This window comes from Bidens hawaiensis, unplaced genomic scaffold (assembly GCF_021521415.1).
Source record: "Bidens hawaiensis isolate Kalapana, Puna unplaced genomic scaffold, B.hawaiensis_p1.1 tig00005944_1, whole genome shotgun sequence".
Taxonomy (NCBI): domain Eukaryota; kingdom Viridiplantae; phylum Streptophyta; class Magnoliopsida; order Asterales; family Asteraceae; genus Bidens; species Bidens hawaiensis.
In genome coordinates this window covers 522810-546128 of record NW_027491393.1, presented here as the reverse complement: position 1 = coordinate 546128, position 23319 = coordinate 522810, and the positions used below count along the sequence as shown (strand labels likewise).

The following is a 23319-nucleotide window of genomic DNA, read 5'->3' as shown; positions in this document are numbered from 1 at the left end:
GACGATTATGTAATTAGGGTTTATGTTCAAATTGGGTTTTAATTCATTCCTGTATATATTAAATTGTTTACGAACTTTAAACAGCTGACACACCAGCTCGCATGGCTGGTGTGTGCGTGCTCGTGTCTGGTCTGGCTAAACGTCGCGGGTTTGAGTCCCAGCAAATTCGATTTTGCTATTTTATTTTTGTTTAGTTGTTTAAACTTATTTTTAATGGTTTACAATATATTATAATTAATATTAAATAAACCATATTTTATTTACCCGACATCATAAAGCTGTTTCGTGTCAAATAATTTCATTACAAGTTTTCGTGTATATATATACATATATATATATATATATGTATATTATTAATAATAAACCAATATTATTTTTATTAAAACTTGAAACCAATATTAATGTTATTGTCGTTAAAACGTCTTTATAAATTTGCTCGTATTGATATATGTATTGTATATATATATTAATATATATATATATAAAATTCGGTTTAAATAAAAAATTATAATAAACATATTAAACGTATTAAAGGTGTTAATTATATTTTTACTATCGAAATTCGTTAAGAATTCCAAGATATAAATTTTTCGATAATTATATATTTAGACGTTTATTATTATAATATATCTTAACTTATATTTATTCAAATTAATTATTCGTAAACCCGATTTTATGATAAACAATGAGTTTTATAATTAAATAATAATAATCCTTAGAGATTGATCGTTCAATCCATAACATACAAATCATAATTGTAACTTAAATCACATCGAAATCTTAATTTGTTATACATATTATAACATTATAATTCACTCGTAATATCATTTAATTAGGATCCTTGTCGGTAATTCTCGAAGATCGTGATTATTATTCTTGTCGTATTCATTCCTATTTGGGTTATTCGATCAGGTGAGTTTTATCATTCCCCTATTTTACAACTTTTCTAAGCGTTTTGGGGACATATGCGTATATCATACTATACATACATATCTATATATACATACATATCAAAAATAGCAAACGTGTAATTGTGTGTGATTAATCAAATCTACTTGTTATGTGCTTATTTGTCTTTGTATGCAATCGTTTGACATATTCCCTTGGAGAGGGTTCTCATTCTATTGACCACTGCTCGATTCGCTTGGCAACGGTCTTATTCTTATTTGCTTATGGTTGATTTACCGGCGCTCGATTCGCTTGGCAATGTTTTAGTCGACAACTTACTTGCTTATGGTTTGATTCCATTGCCGCATTTATTACGTTTTGCTTATTTATCATATTAACATTATTTTGGTGTCAAAACTTGGTGGTAAACTCACTCAACATGTTTGTTGACAAAACTCCATTTTCTACGCATATGCAGGTTGCCTGAGTTGAAGGATGGACACTTAGAAAGACCTTAGGGTTATATTGAAGACAAACTTAAATTTAATTGATTTATTTGAATTGTATTGATTTTGAATATTGTGTATTATTTGAATTAAATAATTAATTAGATATTGTCACATTTTATATTTGTTAGTATCTTCGAGCTGTGAGCAATCAGATCACGCCCTGGCATTTACGCCTTAGGTTGGGGTGTAATAGCAGTGCCGCTCGATCAATCATAGGCTGTTAACTCCTAATACCCGCGTGAGGTAGGGGTTCAGCTTAAATTATTATTTTATTATTATTAATATAATAGCTTAGACCATAGTCGGGGGTATAGCCCAAACCTTGATCACTGTTAAGTATCATCATCATCATCATCATCATCGTACTCAGTATATCCCACCAATAGCAAAGCTATAGTAGGGTCTGAGGAGGGTAAGATGTAGACAGCCTTACCTCTACCCCATAGGGATAGGGAGGCTGCTTCCGGTGAGACCCTCGGCTCGATAGTAGTTTTGCATCAAGCCTTGGACATAAGACACATAACACTCAACCATCGGGACACCGACCGATTGGTGCATGTACCCTTGTCTTTCGGCTATCAACGCCACCACATGATGCCTGATTAACCTTCCGCCACTTTTAATGTTATTTTCACGATATTGGTAAAATAACGTCAAAATTAGTGCAATTTCGCTTTTGCCCACCCGAGGGTTCACACATATATACATTATATGCGTGCACCGCAAGCAGGGCGTAACTGTTAAGTATAATATAAATTTTCATAAGCAAAAGTTATAGTCAAATTATTGTTTCTTTATTATTAAGAAACGTAATCATGTACATGCAAGGGGTATAGTTAAATAGTATTTCTTAATGATTAAGAAACATACTATTCATTCACACAGGTTATAGTCAAAGTAATGTTTCTTTTTGAAGAAGAAACCTGGTATAGATGTTTCTTCCTAAAGAAGAAACCTGACGTATAATTGATAAACAAACAAAAGGACTGAAGGTCCAATGTTTTATACAAACAAACGATTTGTCAAGGTTACAGCTATACAAAACAGACTACGAGGTCTGAAAGTAGATCATAGATCTAGATATTTATACAAGTGTTATACTCGTACTATAGGTCCGAGGTAATAGTCAATCAATCAATCAGAAAGCTGAAAACAGAAACAGGAATCAGTAACAGAAACTAATTTACAGACAGGGGTCAGTAACCGAAACTGATCAAATATACAGGAATCAGTGTCAGAAGCTAATTACAATCATAAAAGGTGAATGCGCCCAAAACTTTTACAACTCTTTTAGAGTCTGGACTGTTTACATAGGATTTACGAATCCTTAAAACTTTGTGTTACAATAATAAGAAACGGTCATACTCAGATTAAGAGTATACATGTGTCTGGATCCATACATACATGGTGACTCGGAGTTTCCCCAAGGCCGTGCATATCATCAAACATGCCTCTGGTAGTCTACGGGACTGATCAGAGAAATGATATTGTGTATATGATTAATTGTACATGTACTTAGGGTAATTGTAACCCAATTGAGTTGGGTGCCTAATGAGTATTGTCACAAAGGTATTATTATTGCTTATGCAATGGTATTATTGAGTCAACGTCATTCACCGGCTGTGTGCTGACGTATTTTCCCCACATTTCAGGAAAACTGTAAAAGAATAGAACTGACAGGCAGGACTGATAGAAGATTTGAGACATAGTCATTAGAGATGATCTGATGGCTCAGATATTTATTCAAAATGTTATTAAAGAATCATATTTTTAAAAGACGGATGTTTGAAATATTAAAACGGGTGTTCAACTCCCGAGATTTCAATATAATAATATTTTATCTGAAAAGACTTCCGCTGATATTTTATTATACAATATCCAAACGGGTATTCTAACCCGATATTTTATAAATGAATAATATATTTTAAAGACTTCCGCTAAAACAAACCCGTAACTCTGATATATTTTCAAAACAGATACCAACTAAAGGGCGTCACACCCAGGCCCTAAGTCGGGGTGTGACAGTCTGATATTTTTTTTTTTTTGGCCCTTGCTTGTGTCGGGTTGGCCACTTCGTGCCACTTTATTTTTATGACGCCGAAACATCTTTCAATATCCTTTCTTGTCGCCTCTTGAGCCCCCTTAAATTTCATTCGATTATCATCTTGTGGGCACGTGAAGGATTTCACAAACATGGACACCGGCGGATATATCACGTCATCAAGATAATAGTCATGCTTGTATTCGATTCCTAAAACTTGAAAACTTGAATCCGGCATCGTACATTCTATGATATTTTTGTAAAACACTGACTGATGGAGGACGGTTAAATCATTATTTGTACCGACAACACCAAAGAAGGCACGCCTAGTCTATAAATCTTGTGAAGTGACTGCGTGTAAGGATATAGTCGGGTTTGTATGATCACCTCGCATGTATTGACCACACCAAGCATTGGGGCAGTTTGCCCTCTCCCAATTAAGGGTGTTAATCGTGTTGGGTTGGTGTGTTGACAGTGACGGGTTTCGGGTTGACGGGTTAGCGTGTTGAGATTCTTCAACCCTAACCCGACTGTAACATCTCGGGAATAACCTATTCAAGTTTGGACTAAAAATGTCAATTTTGAAACTTAGAGGGTACAAAATTAATTTTTTTGGTTTTCAAGACCATCGCGCTACGCAATGGGAAAATTATAGTCCGCACCGCGCTACGCGATGCAGATTCCTAGAAATTAAGAAAAATGGGGCGTCGCGCTACGCGATGGTCCAGGATAAAGGGGGTATCGCGCTACGCGATGACCGCGTTAAGTAACCGGATCCACGTGTCCAACCACGTGTCAACACGTGGCAAAATATAGTGTATTGCGGTGTCGCACTACGCGATGGCTTAATGAAAGCCCCATCGCGCTACGCGATGGTGGCCAAAACTTTGCCTATAAAAGGGGATTGCGGTTTTGAAGCATATTCATCCCAAAATCACCATTTCTTACACACACATAACATTGGAAAGCGTGCCCGATCATTGTGAAGTTCCGAGGTCCCGATTTCTCATGATTTGTGCAAGAATTGGAGTGCTAGTGCTGTGTAGATTGGTTAAGCGAGATTGAAACATGGTTCTGACGGTTTAAGCTTCAATACGTGATAAGGAAGTAGAAGTGTTGCCCGTACAAGCTTAGGCATATAAACTCCGAATACCCGCGTAAGGTAGAGGTTCTACTTAAGTTATTATTTTATTATTACATATAGCTTAGACCCTAGTCGGGGGTATAGTCTATACCTTGATCAAATAAGTAAGTGAAATATAAGCTTTCATAAGATAAGATTATTGATGAAATGTTGTTATTTATGTTATAAAGATATCACTTATGAAAGAAGAAACTTGATATACACGTTTCTTTACGAAGAAGAAACTTAGCCTATAAATATTAAACATATATTTTATAAATGAAATGGATATCAAGGTAAAGGTTATGCAAGTAGACTAAAGGTCTAAAGCTAGATTGTAGATCTAGTTATTTATGAAATATTATTCTCGTACTATAGGTCCGAGATAAAAGAAAAGCATTTGTCAGTGAGATACATTAATATAACAAAAGGTGAATACGCTCAACCTTTTTATAGTATGAATATGATTTCGACGTGGATACGTCTATGTACTATCTTTTTGAAAGATAATTACTCTTATAAACTATGGACTGTTATCCATATGTAAAAGAGTTATGAAAGTATTTACATGAGGGTTGGTTCAAATCCTCTAAAACGTTTTAATACAAGGTAGAACTTAACACTCAGGCTAAAATACACATGTGTATGGATCCTTACATATATGTACTGTAGTGGGCACACTACAAACATACTGACCATGAGGCAAATGACTGTCTCTAGGGCGAGTGAAGTCTGATCATGTGGTTTGTGCGTATGTTTAGTTCCGATGAGATGGGATTAAGACCCATTGAGTCGTTGAATACTATTGGTGTTGTGTCATAACGAATTGTGAAAACCTTTTTATTGAGTCAGCGTGTTCACCAGCATATAGCTGACATATTTTCAAACTATTTTCAGGTAATCAAGAGTAAGGTATAGAGATGGATATGCCAGTGGAGATAGAAGATCACTAGGCATAGAATGCAGCTGGTGGCTCAGCTAATTTTGTAATGAGCCATATATTAAACTTGTTTTTTTTTAAACAAGAAATTTTGTAAAACAATCAAAGGTATTTAATTCTCTTTGTTAGGAAAGTAAATATTTTAAATTAATATTTTTCCGCTGCAAACTTTGATAAATTGACACAAATGGTACCAACTGTGAGTCATACGCCAAAGCCCAAAGGCGAGGTGTGACACCAACCCGTATATTTATTCATGTCGTGTCGACCCATCTAAATTCGTGTCGTACTTGGGTTGTGTTTCGGGTCATCCCATTTAAGTTCACGTATGAATATGAGTATACCTATGGACTTAGCAATAAATTGAACAATTAATTATTCATATAAAACGTGTTAATAATTTGTGATAACTCTAATTGGTTTTTTTTTAATTTGTCTCTCATTCCAATTAACAAACTTATGTTCACATATTTAGCTCAAGATAAAAACAAATGAATGAATTAACCATAGAATAGACAGTTAGAACTAATAACATTAAAATGACGGAAGTAAAAAGTATATAGAAGTAGTAAAAAAAGAAATTAGTTTTACTTTTAAAAGTTAATTGATATATAGAAAAGTAAAATTCGAATTATTTAACTTTAAAATTTAAAACTTTTTATCTCTAAAATCAAAATATTAACTTCTCTAAAATTGTTAAACGGGTTAACAGGTCAACCCACTTTTTAATGGGTCGAGTTCGGGTTGACCTGTTTTTTAAACGTGTTGGGTTCGGTTGACCTTTTAAGAAAATGGGTCGTGTCAGCCAACACAAACCTATATTTTTTTCATGTCGGGTTTCAAGTCGTGTCAGGAATTGACACCCCGAATCCCAATGCATGCAATCAATACTACTAAGCATTCCGGGAAATCCATGTTTGTTTCATTTCATTCATATAATTTTTGAATATCGCTCCATGTAGAGCTATGTAAATATTTCTTGCTATATAACTTAATAATATTTTTGGTAAACTTATAAACACTATCGTGTACCGTTCTTTCGGGCATTTGAAGATACTCGTCCAAAGCATCATGAACTATGTCGTGCGCCATATGTTGGATCGCTGCATTGCACTTTTGCATGTGAGAAAAATCTCTTATGCCTCTCACATCCAGACGTAACTCAAACCACGGATCCATTCTCACTATATCTCGACTATTCTTAGAAACAGTCGCTTACTCATTCAAAAATATCTTCTCTCGTGAAAGTTGCTTTTTCGGCAAATTAGTCGCCTACCAAACGTCCGTGTGCACCTTTACGATCTCGATTCAACCGATCTTTTCTTGTGATCGGAGGCGATGTTTGCTCATCGCCAAATAAAGCATGTTCCACCGTAAACTTTATTGCATGAAGTAAAAAATCAGTATCGTCGGACAAAGAATAATTCATGTTGAAATTTTGGGTTGAAATAGTATTGTTTTTATAAATATAAAAATTAAATTAATTTTTAAAATAAAAAACAAATTGGACCGTTAGGCAACGGTCAAGTGAGTGAGGGTGAGAATGAGTGTGGTCAAGATGGTCCCCTCATGCATGGCCGGGTTAGCTGGTCTAAGGGATAGGATGTAAAGGATCTTATTCTCAATGTTGTAAAAAAAGGTCTACAAGACTGAGTACATTCCGAGTAATTGACGAGTGACTCGTCAGGAAAGCTGTTAAGCGAGTTAAAAGATATAAATGCATTGGCTTAGCCAACTTAATTTCATGGAATTAGTTGACTATGGTTACTCATATGTTTGCAGGTAGGAGGAGGTAGAGGATGAAATTACGAGAACGTGGGCGAAAGCGGCGAAGAAAACGGAGTTGAAACGAGAAAGATATGAAGAAAACAAGAAAATGAGCAAAAGCTCCACCATAGCCCACGGTCAACCCAGCTCCAATCAGACAGTTTTCACCGTACCGTGGTCATTTTATGCACCGTGGATGGACCGTGGCCCATGGTCTGGACCGTGGACCACGGTCCGGGGCGTAGGGCCACTTGCATGTCTTCTTATTAAGCCGTTTTTGGGTGCCTTTTCACATACCTTTTCACTTAGGACGGCTTGGAGGCGATTTTTGAAGACAAGAACACTATTTTGGGTGATTGTATTCATTTGTTTATGTTTGGGATTGATATAAACAAGGTACTTGATGCATCAATGATCTCTCGAGCCATGAGTGGCTAGTTCTATGGTATTCCTCTCGGGATGTAAGGTTAATCGTAAAACACTTTTGTTTATTTTCTTGAACTTGGATTGATTATCTAAATGTTATGTTAGTATAGTCATGATGTTTGTGTGATTGTTTGTAGCTTGTCCATATTGTTTGTTCCTTGTTTTGAACCATGCGTTCTTGGTGTCGTTGACAACCGAGATTTAGTGGAAGGAATTAGGAATAATCGTATTGATTGATTGTTAAGTAACAACCTCGCATTCTAGGAATCCGAGTACTTAGTTCTTGATTAATCACAAATAATTGCATGTACACAAAACCGAGATATTACGGTTTATCCATTGAATGTTAACAAGAGTGTTGAGCAATAACCCGAACACAAGAGGAATGTTTGTTTAGTTATTCGTTTACAACTTTCGTTTAGTTTATTTTAGTTTATAAAATCAAATCAAAACCAACTTGGAAATTACTTTTTCGTCATTTACATTTATATTAATTAATCGTTGAGCTACTTAGTAACACACTTTCCACAAACTCCCGTGTTCGATACCCACTTACCGCTATCTATTTAGTAGTATTTGGTTTAAGTTTGAGTGAGCCTTCGACTTCACGTCAGTAATCGCTCTAGGTTGTAAGGCGAAACTACTTTCTTTAACTCCATATATTTATTATTTATAAAGATTCGATCAAAGGTGATCAACTATGGATGATTTTGGCTTAAAAATATAAACATAATTCATATTTATAAAATATTAAAGAATGAATGTCATTTTGTTAATTAGTAATTAGCAAGTTTAAAAATAATTTAGTATGTAATAATGTATTTATCTTATTTATATTGATATGTGTTGTGAAACAACGGCTTATTAGCAACCAAGATTCATATATAGTAGATAACCATAAGAAGATACAGAGAGATGGTATATAGAGGTGCACAAATCGGGTTTTTCAAATACCCAGGTTGAGGTATGGAACCGGTTTCAGGTATGACCGGGTATTGCAAAATCAGGTATTGGTAATATCCGGGTTGGGTTCGGGTCCGGGTATTGTCTTTAAAAACCATACCCTATGGATCGGGTTCGGGTCTGGTATGGAACCGGGTATTCTAAAACCGGGTATTTAAATACACTATTTTTGGGTGGGTATAGATTGGATTTTTAAGGGGTTACAATTTTTATAGGTATTTTCAGGTATTTTTCAGGTTTTTTCGGGTATAGATCGGGTATTTGAAAAACCCGGTTTCAGGTATTGGAACCGGTTCCGGGTTTCAGGTATAAATCGGGTCCGGGTACGGGTTTTGGTACTAAAAAGCATACCCAATCCGTACCTTACGGGTAAGGTCGGGTATGGGTTCGAGTATTAAAAACCCAGGTAAAAAAAAAACCGGTTCCGGGTATTTTTTTCGGGTCCTGTTCCAGGTTTGGGTTTTTTGTGCACCTCTAATGGTATATAATGATGAATGAGGAGTCTTCTCATTGAGCATATGGTTAAAATATGGATACGAAGTAAATGCTAACATAGGAGTTAGAATGTGGAAGGTCACCATGATATTAATGTTCATAACACTCAAACTTGACTATCCATATTATAAAACAAAATAACCGTATTCCTTTAATACGCTTAGTGATTTTGCCTCGTTAAAAACCCTGCTACGAAAACCCATTAAGACAAAACCAAATTGCAACACATAATGAAGTTATGGTTAAAATTTATTCTAACACTACTTAACTTCCTTGTTCTTGTAGTGTTTTATTTTGATATTCCAGTTTTGTATGTTTATTTAATAAAACTTAAGTTTTATATTCTTTGAATTCAATTCGAATCGGATTCGGATTGAATAGAAAGTCCCTAACTCGGATCTAATCAGATTTCAGATAGAATGCCAAAATTTTCAAATCCGAACAATCCGAACCGAATAAGTCAATAAACCGAATAACCAGTTATCCGATCCGATGAACACCTCTAAAATGAAGAAATAGATTTAGGGTACACAAATGGCATCCAAAATATCAAAAACTTTTAAAATTACTGTCTGAATCCGAAAATTAGGATATCCAAAATATTGAATAATCAAACTTAAAGATTTTTGAATACGGATTATCTATAATTTCTTTAAAATAATCAACCTCAAACACTCTCTGAATACAACTCCACAATCAACCCCGCCGAATATCCATCTATAGACTTCTACAACCATGCTTATGCTTATCTATAATATACATTTCTTTGCGACCGTTCTCGGAATTCTATCATTAGACCATGACAATTGTTGATATGTAGCTTAATGACTGAAACTCATGTCGTTCGTGATTTAATTTTTGAAGCATTTAAGCGGTATCTTAACGGCAATTATTCTGTGTTTATCTTTGAGTTGATTCATTTACCATTTGAAGAGAATTATAGTTTAGCTACATCTATAATTATTTTTTTGTCATTACAATTTATCTTGGACTTACAAATCAACGATTTTGATGTTCGTTTTAGCACTTAGGCGATAAGTAATACCTTTCCGTCTAGGACTAAATCGTAAATTTAAGAACATTAAAAAGTCCGCAAATTATTGTGAACCAAAAAGTTAAAATAAATTTTGCAAACTGAATTGAAAAGTAAAGAGCCACAAATTATTGTGAATTTAAACAAAAACTGCAAACAAAATTAACGGGCACAAAAAAGAAAAGTAGGCCTCAGAGATCTTGGTGGATAATGAATCATCAAGTGAGAGAAGAGAATAATCTCATCAAGAGTAGCAAATATCTTTCTTACATCACCGGCCCGGCAATTAAAAACAATTTCAAAAACTTTATTAGTAACCACTTATTTAACGATCTACGAAGTACTAGCCGGGCCGGAAACACCCCCCCCCCCCCCCCTCCCTCTTAAAGATTGTAAGTTACATCACATAATTACATGCACGAAAATAAATTGCATACTACTTAAACTATCCGTCTTGTAAAGTAAACGACCTCCAATTCTCCAATTTTATATCCGTCCTTTTCGACCTATTCCACACCCATAGATGTCCCAATGCTTTTATGTTTCCCACCACATTACTTAATGGCGCCAAGTTTTCATTAAAAACCGTATTATTCCTTGCTCACCAAAGATACCAAATCGTTGTGAGACAAATGGCATGGAACGTCTTTGCCTTACGATTCAAAAAACTTGTATATTTGTACAGTTCCAAACGCATAAAAGGCCGGTAGCTTACACCATTGGATATTATTTGCCATGTTCCTTGAACGAATGGGAGGAAAATATTCTCGGCGGCATATTCGTTGGCCATACCACAAATCAGACATACTATCGACAGGACCGTTATGTTTCTTTTGCCAAGCTCCACAAGGCCGGTATTCCATCCATTTCGTCCGCCATTCGAGAATACCAACTTTTTCAATCCAACTAACACATAATTTGTGCTATCCTCACCCTCTTTCGCCATAACCTTCAACAAAGAAGTAATATACTTGCCAAGAATGGTCGTTTGTATTATAACCCTCAAACATGAAAGATCCATATACGATATTAATGTTTCTTAAGCTTTCCTAGATGAAATTTTTTAGCATTGTCCATCTAAATTTTAAATCAAGATCTAGCCTTGTTAACTAATTTTGGCAATAGTTCATACGAATCTAAAGAGTCACTTTAAATATGTAATGGGCTTATCATCCACAAACAGACGACCAGACATAAGTATGAAATCCTTGCTTTGGTGCAACCATAGATAGCTAGTAATATAATAAAACAAGTGGTAGGCTCTAAGCATTCAAATAGGAGTCTTGAGGTGGGCAGATGGGTTTCATCATTATCATCAATCACCATTTCCGTATGTCCAAAATACCCTTAGAGCTGGTAAGCAATTTAAGTTGTTCCCTCGATACATTGCTCTAGCGCGGAACTACATGGTGTTCGAGGGTCTGTTGACCACCCTCCTGCCGCTCAAGTCTACTTAACGGCCATAAATTAATTTTTATACCTTGGTCTCCAAGACTGTTAGTCGAAGAGTATTGCAGCAAAGATTATATCAAGTAAAAGAATAAAATTCGGAAAAGGGTTCCCCGAATTTCTTTTTCTGAGCATAAAATGGATAGTTATGAGGAAAAGATGACGTCTAAAATTTAGAAAATGTAAAGAAGAAGTTGTGGCGTAAATAGAGGTATTAGCATACCTGATAAATAAAGAAGAAAAACTTAAAAGTCTATAGCAAAGTTAATGTTTATCATAATAATAGTGAGACTACTAGAAGTGTCAAGAGAATCTTTGTTTTGTGTGGAAGGCGAAGTGCTCAAAAGCATAACTCTATAAGGTGTATAGTTTAGTAAAAGTTGACGTGTTAATCACGATCTGGTGAATGTACATGACATTTAGGTTGTAAAACATATTTATGGAGTCACTGATTGGCTATTAACCTTGGTATGTTTAGCAAAGCTCTGGATACATCATACATATAACTATAACAGGTAAAGCATATGTTGTATCAAGTAAAAGTTGCGGAAACCCAAAATAAATTGTGTCCCAAAAAACTAGGGCTTCACAGCATCGAACCAAATCATCGGTAATGATTTTGTTTATTTCAGATTTATCTTTCAATGGTCTTATTTTAATTTGCACCAATCAAAAACCTTTAATAGCAGTCCCACAACTCGACCTAAAAACTATTGAAACCGGATCATAAACACGCTAATAAATTTTATGGTATAATATATTAACAATTTATAAAGCCATAGAAAAGAAAACAAAAATACTGGTCAGCCAGCCCATTTCAACGACAGCAAAACATTACTCAAATCAAATCCATTTTATCCGAACATCCAACCTGTTTGACCTACCCCTTTTTCGGATAGATAAGGAGAGAGAATGAGATGATATCTCCAGCCTCGATGCAAATCAAATTCATAGACCATAAAAGCAGCATAAATTATACATGCTAATAGATACAAGCCAAATGCAGGTTCCTTTCAATATCTTAACCACCAACTCGAAAAACATTATCATACACTATTGATGAACACTTACATTAACAAACACTAACAACCGTGAAATGGCCCGTTTGGATACGTGTACCGGCTATAACTAATCTTGATATTTCAGGCACTAAATTAGAAACCAAGTGCACAAAATCTCTTTGCATGAGTTCAGTCTAAGTCTTCCTTTTACAATCTGTATTCTGGTATTCACCATTGTCCATAAGACTCTAAACTTAATTTTATGAGTCGGTTGAGATAGTTTCTTTTTTAGTTTTCGGGTCAGATGTCTGGGCCCCACTATTTCCTTTAAAGTCCTTGATGAATGTCCTGAGGCAACCGTTGACTATTCTGGGTGCTGATCCATTACAGAACCGTTTTGCAAGATCTACTGCCTTTATAAACAGCCACAAATGTTTAGTTGATTGGATATTGTGGTAATGGTGTGCATACACGAATCCAAAAGGATACTATTTAGAATGATTTGAAGAAACAAACCTCGTTAATCACGATCTGGTGACGTGTTCCTAGCACATCAATTTCAGACATGGCGAGGTGAAGAATTGAAAGCTCCAAGATTCTGCCTGCTGGTTCGTTCTGAGCAAGATTTTAAAGCAAACATGAATAATTACATAGTGGGTCACTTTTAGGATGGAGAGCGAGTCGGGCCAATGACCTGCAAACACTTTTTTGTCCATTTTGAAAATGTTGATATAACAGGTACTGTGTTCATCATGATTACAAAAACAATATTGTTAAAATAAACTACGGGTGGCTATCAGCCCGTTTTAGATAAAATTAACACAAGTCTCTAAACAAAACATAATATAATACAGAAGCATGTTGTTCAATAATTTTGTAATAATTACAAATAAGCAAACATGAAATTCTACAAAATGGGTCATTTTTCGTATGGGGAGTAGGTCAGGTCAGATTGACATGCAAACACTTTTTTGTCCATTTTGAAAGTTTTGATATCAATCTGTAATTTGATTACAAAAACAATACTGTTAAAAACAAACTATGGACAGCTTCAACCCATTTGAGATAAAAACACAACCCAGATTGACCATTCATAAGTAATTGGGTCGAAATTGACACCTCTAACGACACATAACTTGAGAGTAAAGCACTAAAACGTCTTAACTATTCTATTAAAAGAAAATAATTGTGTTTAGGTGTCAGTCCCATAATAATTCCTGGCCATATTTTCCCGCTAAATTTCTAATCTCTACTCTCAGCCATTCTAGGTATCCATGGGTCCAAATACATTTGAACTGCGCCTCCTTTTTGACAAACCCTCACTCTCGACATCTTTGACGTCTGATTCAGGTAATTATAATCTCCCATCCATTCTCACCCTAATTGACTAAGGTAACCCTAATTTTCGTTTGATTCAATCTCTGTTGATAGGTTTTCTTTTAATCAATTTCTGTTTAAATCGAGTTCTGTTTTATTGAACAACTTTTTGTTTATCTAATTAGGTCTTATATACAGGACGTTGATCTTCTTTTAGTCAATGTTTCAAGATGTGTTTTAATCTAGGTTATTGAGTGGAGATGATGTGAAATTGAATTGATAAACATCAGTAAGAATTTGTTTTAATCTAGGTTATTTAGTCAAAACATTTTACTTTTAACTTTCACATCAGTAAGAATTTGTTTAAGCTTAGTTAGCGATTATGTTAATTAGGCTACAAAGTTAAGAAGCACTGTGAATTTTTAAAAAAAAAGTTAAAAGTGGGTGGTAATTCGTAAGATTGAGTACATTTTAAAGATATTGTAAAGAATTTTAGATGTTTGACAATTCCGGCAAGCATGTTGTCAATATTATGTATCTACACAGAAAATGCCGAAAAGGCTTGAAGTTTGCTGTGACAGTGGTAAGCTTCACCTCAATGTATCGCATGTTACTTTTCTTATAATATATCACATATGTTATATATAATCAGATAATGCTATTCCCATGTTACTTCACCTGAATTGTTACAAATGTTGGATATAGAGAGATTTTCTCACATTTGTATATTTTAAAATCTAGACTTCTTATTGTTTGTGGTATGTATTTGAGTATATTTGTAATGCATTTATATATATATATATATATATATATATATATATATATATATATAAATGTATATATATATATATATATGTTTTTATTTACCTTTACCTTTAATTTTATTGTTTTGTTTCAAACAATTCATTTTATTAGTTTAAAATTGAAAAATCCCGTGTATTACACGGGTTCTAAAACTAGTAGCTTAATAACCAATCAAGTATGTAGTTCAAACCTTCCAGTTTTGTGAAGCAACTTTGTCAATGACCATGATATGATTATCCCACTTATCTGCTACAGCCACTAATAACTTTCTGGTGAAGCTGCATTTAGATAACAAACAAAATGATTACTCTTGGAACTAGAATAATAACAACTTTTAATTGCTTCTGTTTAATGCTTACCGTAGGATTAATTTACTGTAAACCAACTTTGGAGGGGCTGAAAGACTTCTGCCTCTGAAAAACCAAAATTAAGCTTATTATTTATGTGATAAAAAACAGGTAATATGACGAATTGTGAAGTGTACAAACTATATTACCAACTTCAGATGCTTTTTCATCTAGTCTCATAAGTTCATCAGCTTCTTCAGCTGTCTCGGTTTTCACAGGAGGTCCACCAAAGCTCATGTGATTGTACTCCATTAATGTCTCTTTATCAAACTCATACCCTGTTTCTGAATTTTACAAGTAGCTTTCACAGTGATTTTACAAAATAATGATTAGATAAGGCTCAAATCTCAAATACAGAAATACGGAAATACAGAATCATCGCATTCAAATCAAAGATATATACATATACTCACCTCTTCTGGCATTCACACGCCTCTCAAACAACCGTACTGGATCTGATCCTTCTAAACAAGCGGCGTATATGATTGACCTAGCATTCATCAACATACAATTTGTCTGATTAGACTGGATCCGAATTATGCTTACTATGTGTATAACGATTACAATCGAGTACATAAAAGTCAAAATCCAATGAAATCTAGTTTGACCAAACATACATCAACATACTACATTACAACTCATCTCAAAACAAAACTAACTATGATTAGACTGCATCCAAATTATGCTCAAACATAGTTATTAAATGCGATAGGCGCACTCAAGGCGCATAGGCCTTGCTTGGGGCATAGGAGCAAGGCGCAAGGCACAAAAAAACCGAGGGCCTGAGAAAAAAAAAGCGTACTTAAATAAAAAAAATTAAAAATATATTATGTATATGAAATTAATATTATTCTTCAAATAAAATAAATAAAAGCTATTATATAACATTTAATATCATCTAATCAGCACCAAAAGTTCTAAAATAGTCAAGATTCAAATGTAATTCCAAAACTTGAATAACAAAATGTTTAATGTAGTTCCTTTGACCTCTCCTAGATCTAAGTTTCAATAGCACTCCGTGTGTTTCTTTTGCTCGGCTTTTGTCTTCTCATGTTCCTGTCCTAGAGAATGCCAAAGCACGCCTAGGAAGTAGAAGCGCATTTATTGAGCGTCGCCTGAAAAATGGGCCTAGGCACAAGATGCTGAGGGCTTTTAATAACTATGTGCTCAAATTGTATATAATTATCATACAAATTATGCTCAAATTGTATATAATTATCATAATCCAATAGAAAAATTCAAATGCAGTAAAATCGCATTTGACCTAACATTTATCAACATAAAATCCGTCTCAAACAAAACTAACTATGATTACACTGATTCCAAGTCATGCTCAATTTGTGTATAAGTATTGTAATCCAATATATAAATTTAACCTAACATTCATCAACGTACAATTCGTCCCAGACAAAACTAACTATGATTAGACTGGATCGAAATTACGCTCAATTTGTGTAGAATTATAATAATTTAACACATAAACATCAAAATTCAATGAAATGAACATACAGTGCAAGCTCTCTGGCGGCTCTAGGGCTACAAAACCTCCCGCTCTTATCGATTTTGGGCATCTGGTCTTTACGGATAGACGACGAAGAATCCTCTAAACTAGACTTGTTCAGTATTTCACCAACGGCGAGTGCGGATGTACGGAAGAGTGAGGCCTGAATGACGGAAGTTGAACCGCAAGCATTTGCCGAAGGGATAACAGGTGACAGTGAGTTTAGGTTTGGGTTTAGAAGAGCAGGATAAGGGTGCGTATGTTAGAAGAGAGGCCGTGTCCATTGTATCGTATTAATTAGTTCCTCGAGGTTGAAGAGGAGGTTTGGATGGATAAGAAACCCAGGCAAGGGGTTTTAATAAATAAATATCAAGCAACGTTTTTATAAAAATCCTTTCATTTTTACAAAATATTATTTATTGCCTTTTAATCATCTCAATTTTTACTAACACAAACCAGGACGATCCAATTTATAAAAAATTTATAAGCATACTGATACGTGCATGATTCACACGATGCAACTCATCATCTAAAATCCACGTTCCTATTTCCATACAGTTGTTCCTTATTTTATGTTTATTTTAGTATTTGAGTTAGTGGGTAAATAGGTCCATGTTCTTGTATTATGTTTCTTAGTTTCATGTTTCTATATGCCTATATAAGGCCTTAGAGTTTATGAATGAAAAAGAAAAAGAAAAATATGAAGTAAGATGTTTTGTTCTTTCTCTTATTTATTTGGATCTTGATCCACTCAACGGATTAACTATCTTGAGAGATTGACCATCTCGAATTGGTTACTATCACATACAAACAACAATCAGACATTTATACTTACAATGCTTAAACCCTTAACAATTTATAGAAGTGTGCTTCGCGTACTTGAGAGCAGCTACACGTATAAATATATAAATAAATAAATAAAACTGAACCCCGTTGTCACGTGTGTTTTGAGAGAAAACTTTTCATTTATTGATCATAATATTAAAAAAAAAGTTAGTGTTATATTTAGAATAATTTGTAATTGTTTTAAATAAAAGTTTTATAAACATGATTATATTGATACGAATTCAAACTAAAAATTAAGAAAAGCTCACTAAAAAAGTTAGTTATTTAAGGTATGTTTGGTATGGGGTAATGGAATGGACGAGGGAATGGAATAGATGAGAGAATGGAATGAACAAATGAATGGAATGGATCGTTACCATTCCATTGTCTTGTTTGGTTACCATCTAGAAAACTAAAAATGAAATGAATAATTAATTAATGTTGTTAGTCAGGCAAAAAAAAGAGGGAATAAAATAAAATTGGAGGTAAGCAGTGGTGATGGTGGTGGCGGTAGGTGGTGGCGAGAGTGGGAGGCGATTGGTGATGGTGGTTGGCGGTGGTCAGTGACGGTGGCAGGTGGTGTGGCTGTGGCGGTGGTTGGTGGTAACAGAAGGGCCGGTGATGGGTATTAGCGGTGGTGGTAGGGGGAGGTGGTAGGTAGGTTGCGGTGATGGTGGGTGACGGTGGTGGTTGTGGATGGTTAATGTAGCGGTGGTAGTCGACGACGACAGCGGTGGTCTGAGGCGACGGCGGTGGCAGGGGTGGGGCTAGTGGTGGGAGGCGATGGTGGAGGTGGCGTTGGTGGTAGGTGGCGGTGGTGATGGTGATGGATGGTAATAGTAGAAGGGTGATGGAGATGAGTAGGGTGAAAGAAAGGATGGAATGAAAAAAAAAACAAGGGGGTGGCTGGAATGAATTTGGAGTGTTTTAGAGGGAATGGAATGGATAAGGTAACGAGTGATTTCATTTCTTTAGCCAACCAAACACAGTTTTCTTTATTCCTTCGTAATGGTCCGTTCCATTCCACCTCTCATTCCTACATACCAAACGCTACCTTATATTTCGAAAAACCTTTTGGAAAGTTTGTGGAATTGTGGTTGAAGCTTAGTTTCATCACCTCCAAGTCTCCATCGATTATATTTGTAAGCTTTCTTCTTCAATTATAACTAGCTTTTAGCCCGCATGTTACGCGGGTTACTATTAAGTTCTTTTAGCTATTGATTTAGGCCAGTTTGAGTCGTTACCTTAAACTATGTTTGTTAGTAAACATTATGAATTAATAAAATTTTATTTATAAAATTGTACTAAATTGAGAAATCATAATATTGTAAGTGACAACATTTAACTTTATTTCAAATAAGAAATTGTAGTACATTGATAAATCATAATATTGTAATTGGTAACAATTAACTTTATTTCAAATAAGAAAAAATTTCCTTGAAAACGACATTTGTTGTTTTGTTAGCCTGTTTGTCATTTCTGTCAAGAATCAGTATCTTCAAACCCTTTTTGCTCGTAATTCTTGATAGTGCGACGTAAAGCTGTCCGTGTGAGAAGACATCGTTCTTTAAGTATAAACCCACCCTACTTAATGTTTATTTTCATAGCGAAGCAAACTGATAAGGGATATTGCCGTCTTGTAAACGTGAATGCTATGTTCTTATCGGAAGGTGTCATGGTGATTCTTGGAATAGAGATCCTCTCACCAGTGTTATTCCCCAAAAGAATTTTCACTTCGATTACATGCGTACCCAAAGAAACAACCTGACCTAGTGCCGTTGCATAATCCCTTTTTTTGATCGATATTTGTTAGAAGCATCACGGGTACGCCGTATTTTAAGACCGTTAAGTATTTCAGTAGAGTATAAAGTCGGATCGACATTTCCATCTATGTAGTTGCACTTAACTACCGAATCTGAGCTTAAGTACTCAATCGGATCACCAGGTTATAATTCAAGCAGACGATCATTAATCTCATGAACAACCTCGTTTGTTGGTGCAAGAAACCCCCTCTGTTGAAAGTATGTAGGGTCTTGGCTGCTGTTTAGAATGTCCAGATAGACAAACTGAATCAGCTTTATGATAGGGTCATCACATTATTCAATAAGTAAATCATCTGGTATCTCTATTTTTGTCGTACCCTCATTAGGTCCACCGACTTTACCTTCTCCTATGTCTAGTAGCCATTTAGAAAACTTTTTGGTCTCTTCTATGTCAGCCGATGGCTGACCAATTGTTAACCTTAGGTTTCTTGTTAATTTAAGAACACGACAATGATGCCAAATATATGACGAACACAGAGAGGCGTTAACTATTTGCTGCCTGCTTCCTTTCTTAATTACTGGCAGAATCTGTCTGAAATCTCCTCCAAAGACAACAACCTTTTCTCCAAATAGCGAATTTGGCTTTAAGACATCTTTGCAAGATTTATCCAGAGCCTGAAATGCGTGTTTGTGGGTCATTAGGGCTTCATCCCAAATTATTAGCTTTGTTTTCTCTAATAATTTGGCCTCATCCGAACCTCGTTCCATTACGCAAGATGAGTCCTCGTTTAGGTTAATCGGAATATGAAATCTGGAATCAGCCGTCCAACCTCTGGATAGCAATAATGATGCGATTCTGCTTGATGCAACGTTTAAAACAATATTACCTTGGGATCGTATGGCTGAAGACAATGTCTTCCATAAATATGTTTTCCCTGTCCCACCGTGACCGTAAACAAAAAAGACACCACCTTTATTCTGCTGTATGGCTTTCGTTATTATGTCAAAAATAGTTTTCTGCTCTGAGATTATCGATGTAAATAGGTTTTCAAATTCTGTTCTCTCAGTTTGTTGATCGTATGATTGCTCGTCTAGAACAAGGCAGTTATTGATAACAGATAAGGACTCTTCATCAGGGAAAGGCATTGTCTCATACCTTGTTAAACTTGAGTTGTTTTGTTGTAGGATTTTCTGGATTTCGAGTAACGTAAGGTTCTTGATTTGGTCTTCTGTCAGCTGTAAATCTGTAAAAGGTTGTTAGTTTTTTTTTTAGAGTATGATGCTTAAAAATAATTAGAAGGTAACATATATGGATTAAACAATTATGGTATTGCGCTATTTTATTTGGTTGTTATTTGTTTGTGTTTTGGATAGTTTAATAAAACATCATGTAATTCCATAAATATGTATTTTTTAATTGTGATTTGTTAAAAAAGTAGCATATACCTGGTGATTTTAATAGCTTTCTTTGCCTGTAGAGGATATCGTCAGACAGAAGTTTCCAAGTACTGTTCCATATGTGCTCGGGCCTAGAGAGGCTGTCGGTGGACAACATTGTAGCAAACAATGAACGTAGGTAAGCACCTGCTCCGGCAATGCTTGCCTCTTCAATTCCCTCAATGTATTCAGTGTCATCGTCTAATAATCCAAGGGAATAACATGCATCTCTGAAAGTAGGGTATGTATGACCGTTAACGATACGTATTTCTTCAAATGTTTTTGGTCCTTTCACTGTGTTTAAAAGGACCCGTAAAAAGTACGCTTCTCCAAGAGCGGGTGATACTGCATGGATTCTGCCAATAGAAAATCCTGTCTTTCTTCGTTGCCAGCCGCACGGTTTGTCGTGCCAAACGAATTTCGTCGGGAATTCTGAATAAGTTTGTTTACGTGCTTCTCGATCAACGCTGTTGCATTTCATCCACAATTCGAACATTGAAGATGCAACGGTATCTGTTTTTTCCAACACATTATCAATATCGTCCTCGGTACCGTAAATCACCTGTTGTTTACCAGGAAGGTGGAAAGGCAGTCTCATAACCGTAGGTATTCTATAATGGACATCGAATCCGAAAATACGCCACAACGCCTCACACGCCGAAAGATGTCGATAGTCATAGAACTCTTTAATCTCATCAACATTACGATCCGTGTTCTTTTCACCCTCTCCACTGTTAGAGAAGTACATAGTCGCACGATCAGGGCCTTTGTTTATGTATTTGAACAGGTACTTGATAGACGACCCCTGATTGCACCATTCGACGTTTATGTGAGCCTAGTATTGTTTCAAGAGTTTCTTGTTGTATGGTACGACGCTTCGGTTATCAAGATTGACGTCTGATTTTTCGACAACTGCGCCTGAATTGCGTCTTCTGTATAAAGGAAAGCCATCTGTATCTATTGACGTTTCATCTTGAAACTTCTTTGGGAAGTTTTTGGAACACTTGTTGTCTATAAAGCACAAGCATGGCTTGTTATAATGTGCGCAAGGACCATGCATCATCAACTCAGCCACAAGGTTGTATAATTCAGGATCTTCATTCTTATCAGGAATCTCGGCGCTGATGTACGGATCGACATGCCCTACGTTTGGTAGTTTGTCTTCTTTTTGCATAAACAGACAAATATGGGCGTGAGGCAAACCGCGCTTTTGAAACTCCACCGTATAAACAGCTGTAGAAATACGAATAACATATTATTAGCATATGATTAATTCTTTTTGTTTTATTAAGATGTATAGTATTTGTACCTGCTTGAACTTTTCCAAGGATATCTCCATGTTTCAGGTCTTTCATCAAGGAGTCAAGTTTTATTTTAAATAGCCTGCACAATATGTCTGGCCTGTCATCTGCGTTCAGATTTTTGTCTTGAAGGAATCTTTTGACTTCAGGCCATTTAGGATGCATGTTATTGTGATGAAGAAGTCTGGGTATCCATACCACTTACAGAGAGTCATGGCATCTAAATAATTTTGCATCATGTACCGAGCTCTCCTGTAAATGAAAAGGGTAATATGATACATCGTCCTATGTTTGTGACATCCGAACATCCCTGTTCCTTTATAGATTTTAGGTTCTCAAATGTTATGGACCTCAGTTCTTTTTGTTTACTTCTTATAAAACAAAGCCTTTCGCTTTCAATCATCATGTAACCGTCAACCAGTAATTGTTGGAATAGCCTTCTTGAGTATAGAGTTTTTGAGAACTGTCCGACCCTGTCTTGAATCATATACGCAAACCATTCTCTCATTGTAGTATAAGGTCGTTTGCTACCGTCGTCGTCTTCAACTCCTCTATGCTTGATTTGAGTTCGGTAACCATCTTCACCATTAGGATGTAGCAGCAGGTACTGAAGAGGCACGTACAAACGATGTAGCTCATTCATATATTCTAATTTGCCTCCCACTTTGTTAACAACCATATAACGTGGCTCGTACGACTCCTCGATGTCTCCTACAATTAGTGCTGCAACTTCTGAAGTTGTTGGAAGGTTGTATGTTCTGCCATCTTGTTGCCTGTTACATATAAGGCGTAGCTTCAGATCCATAGCAGGCTATTGCTTATAAACATCTCTTGCCATTCTGTAAGTTTGTACTAAAACATTTTGGTGATCAAGCATTTCTTTCAACCATATAATAATCTCAGTATCCAGCATCTTTTCGGCAGCTGATGTATCGGCATTGGTGTCTCTGACGAAATTACATTTATTAGTATTAGTATAGACAGATAAATATAAACGTAATGCTTGGTTTGATTTAAAATTGAAAATGGTTAGATGTTGATATGTTTACCTGAAAATGGTTTGTCTGTATTGAATTTTATTTTCTATATCATATATATAAAGCTGTGAGAATTTTGGCTTCATTCCATCCTTGGGTAACAGACTACCAATAGCATGATAGTTTTGACCGCTCATTCTGAACATGTAAGGAGCTTTTCCTTTATTAATTGATGAGTCAATCTTTCCTCCCATAGAAGTAAAAGAGAACATGGAGTTGTAGCGACGAATGTTTTTCAGGAAGAACTTGCTTTTAGCATTATTTGATTTAAATAGTTCTTCATACTCTGGGTCCGATCTAACTGGTGGTGGTAGCTCAATAGCGCCATTATGACAACACAAACTATAAGTCA

General features: G+C 35.5%; 2 protein-coding genes and 1 non-coding gene across 3 annotated transcripts; all 3 read right to left on the bottom strand.

Moving 5' to 3' along the window:
* Positions 1-10372: 10372 nt before the first annotated feature.
* LOC143631173 (small nucleolar RNA SNORD24) lies at positions 10373-10465 on the bottom strand. Its single transcript, XR_013153304.1, has one exon. It is a non-coding gene; the product is annotated as a small nucleolar RNA SNORD24 (small nucleolar RNA).
* A 1963-nt stretch (positions 10466-12428) lies between these two features.
* LOC143631123 (uncharacterized) lies at positions 12429-18990 on the bottom strand. The gene is made up of 8 exons (XM_077099973.1): positions 18934-18990; positions 16613-16767; positions 15517-15593; positions 15253-15387; positions 15116-15167; positions 14947-15034; positions 13152-13250; positions 12429-13048 (listed from the first exon to the last, which is right to left on the bottom strand). The coding sequence occupies exons 1-8, from the start codon at positions 18988-18990 to the stop codon at positions 12896-12898; spliced, it is 816 nt and encodes a 271-aa protein (XP_076956088.1). The 3' UTR covers positions 12429-12895.
* A 535-nt stretch (positions 18991-19525) lies between these two features.
* Positions 19526-19960, bottom strand: LOC143631122 (uncharacterized). Its single transcript, XM_077099972.1, has one exon. It carries the CDS (start codon positions 19958-19960, stop codon positions 19526-19528), a length of 435 nt encoding a protein of 144 aa, XP_076956087.1.
* Positions 19961-23319: the final 3359 nt, after the last annotated feature.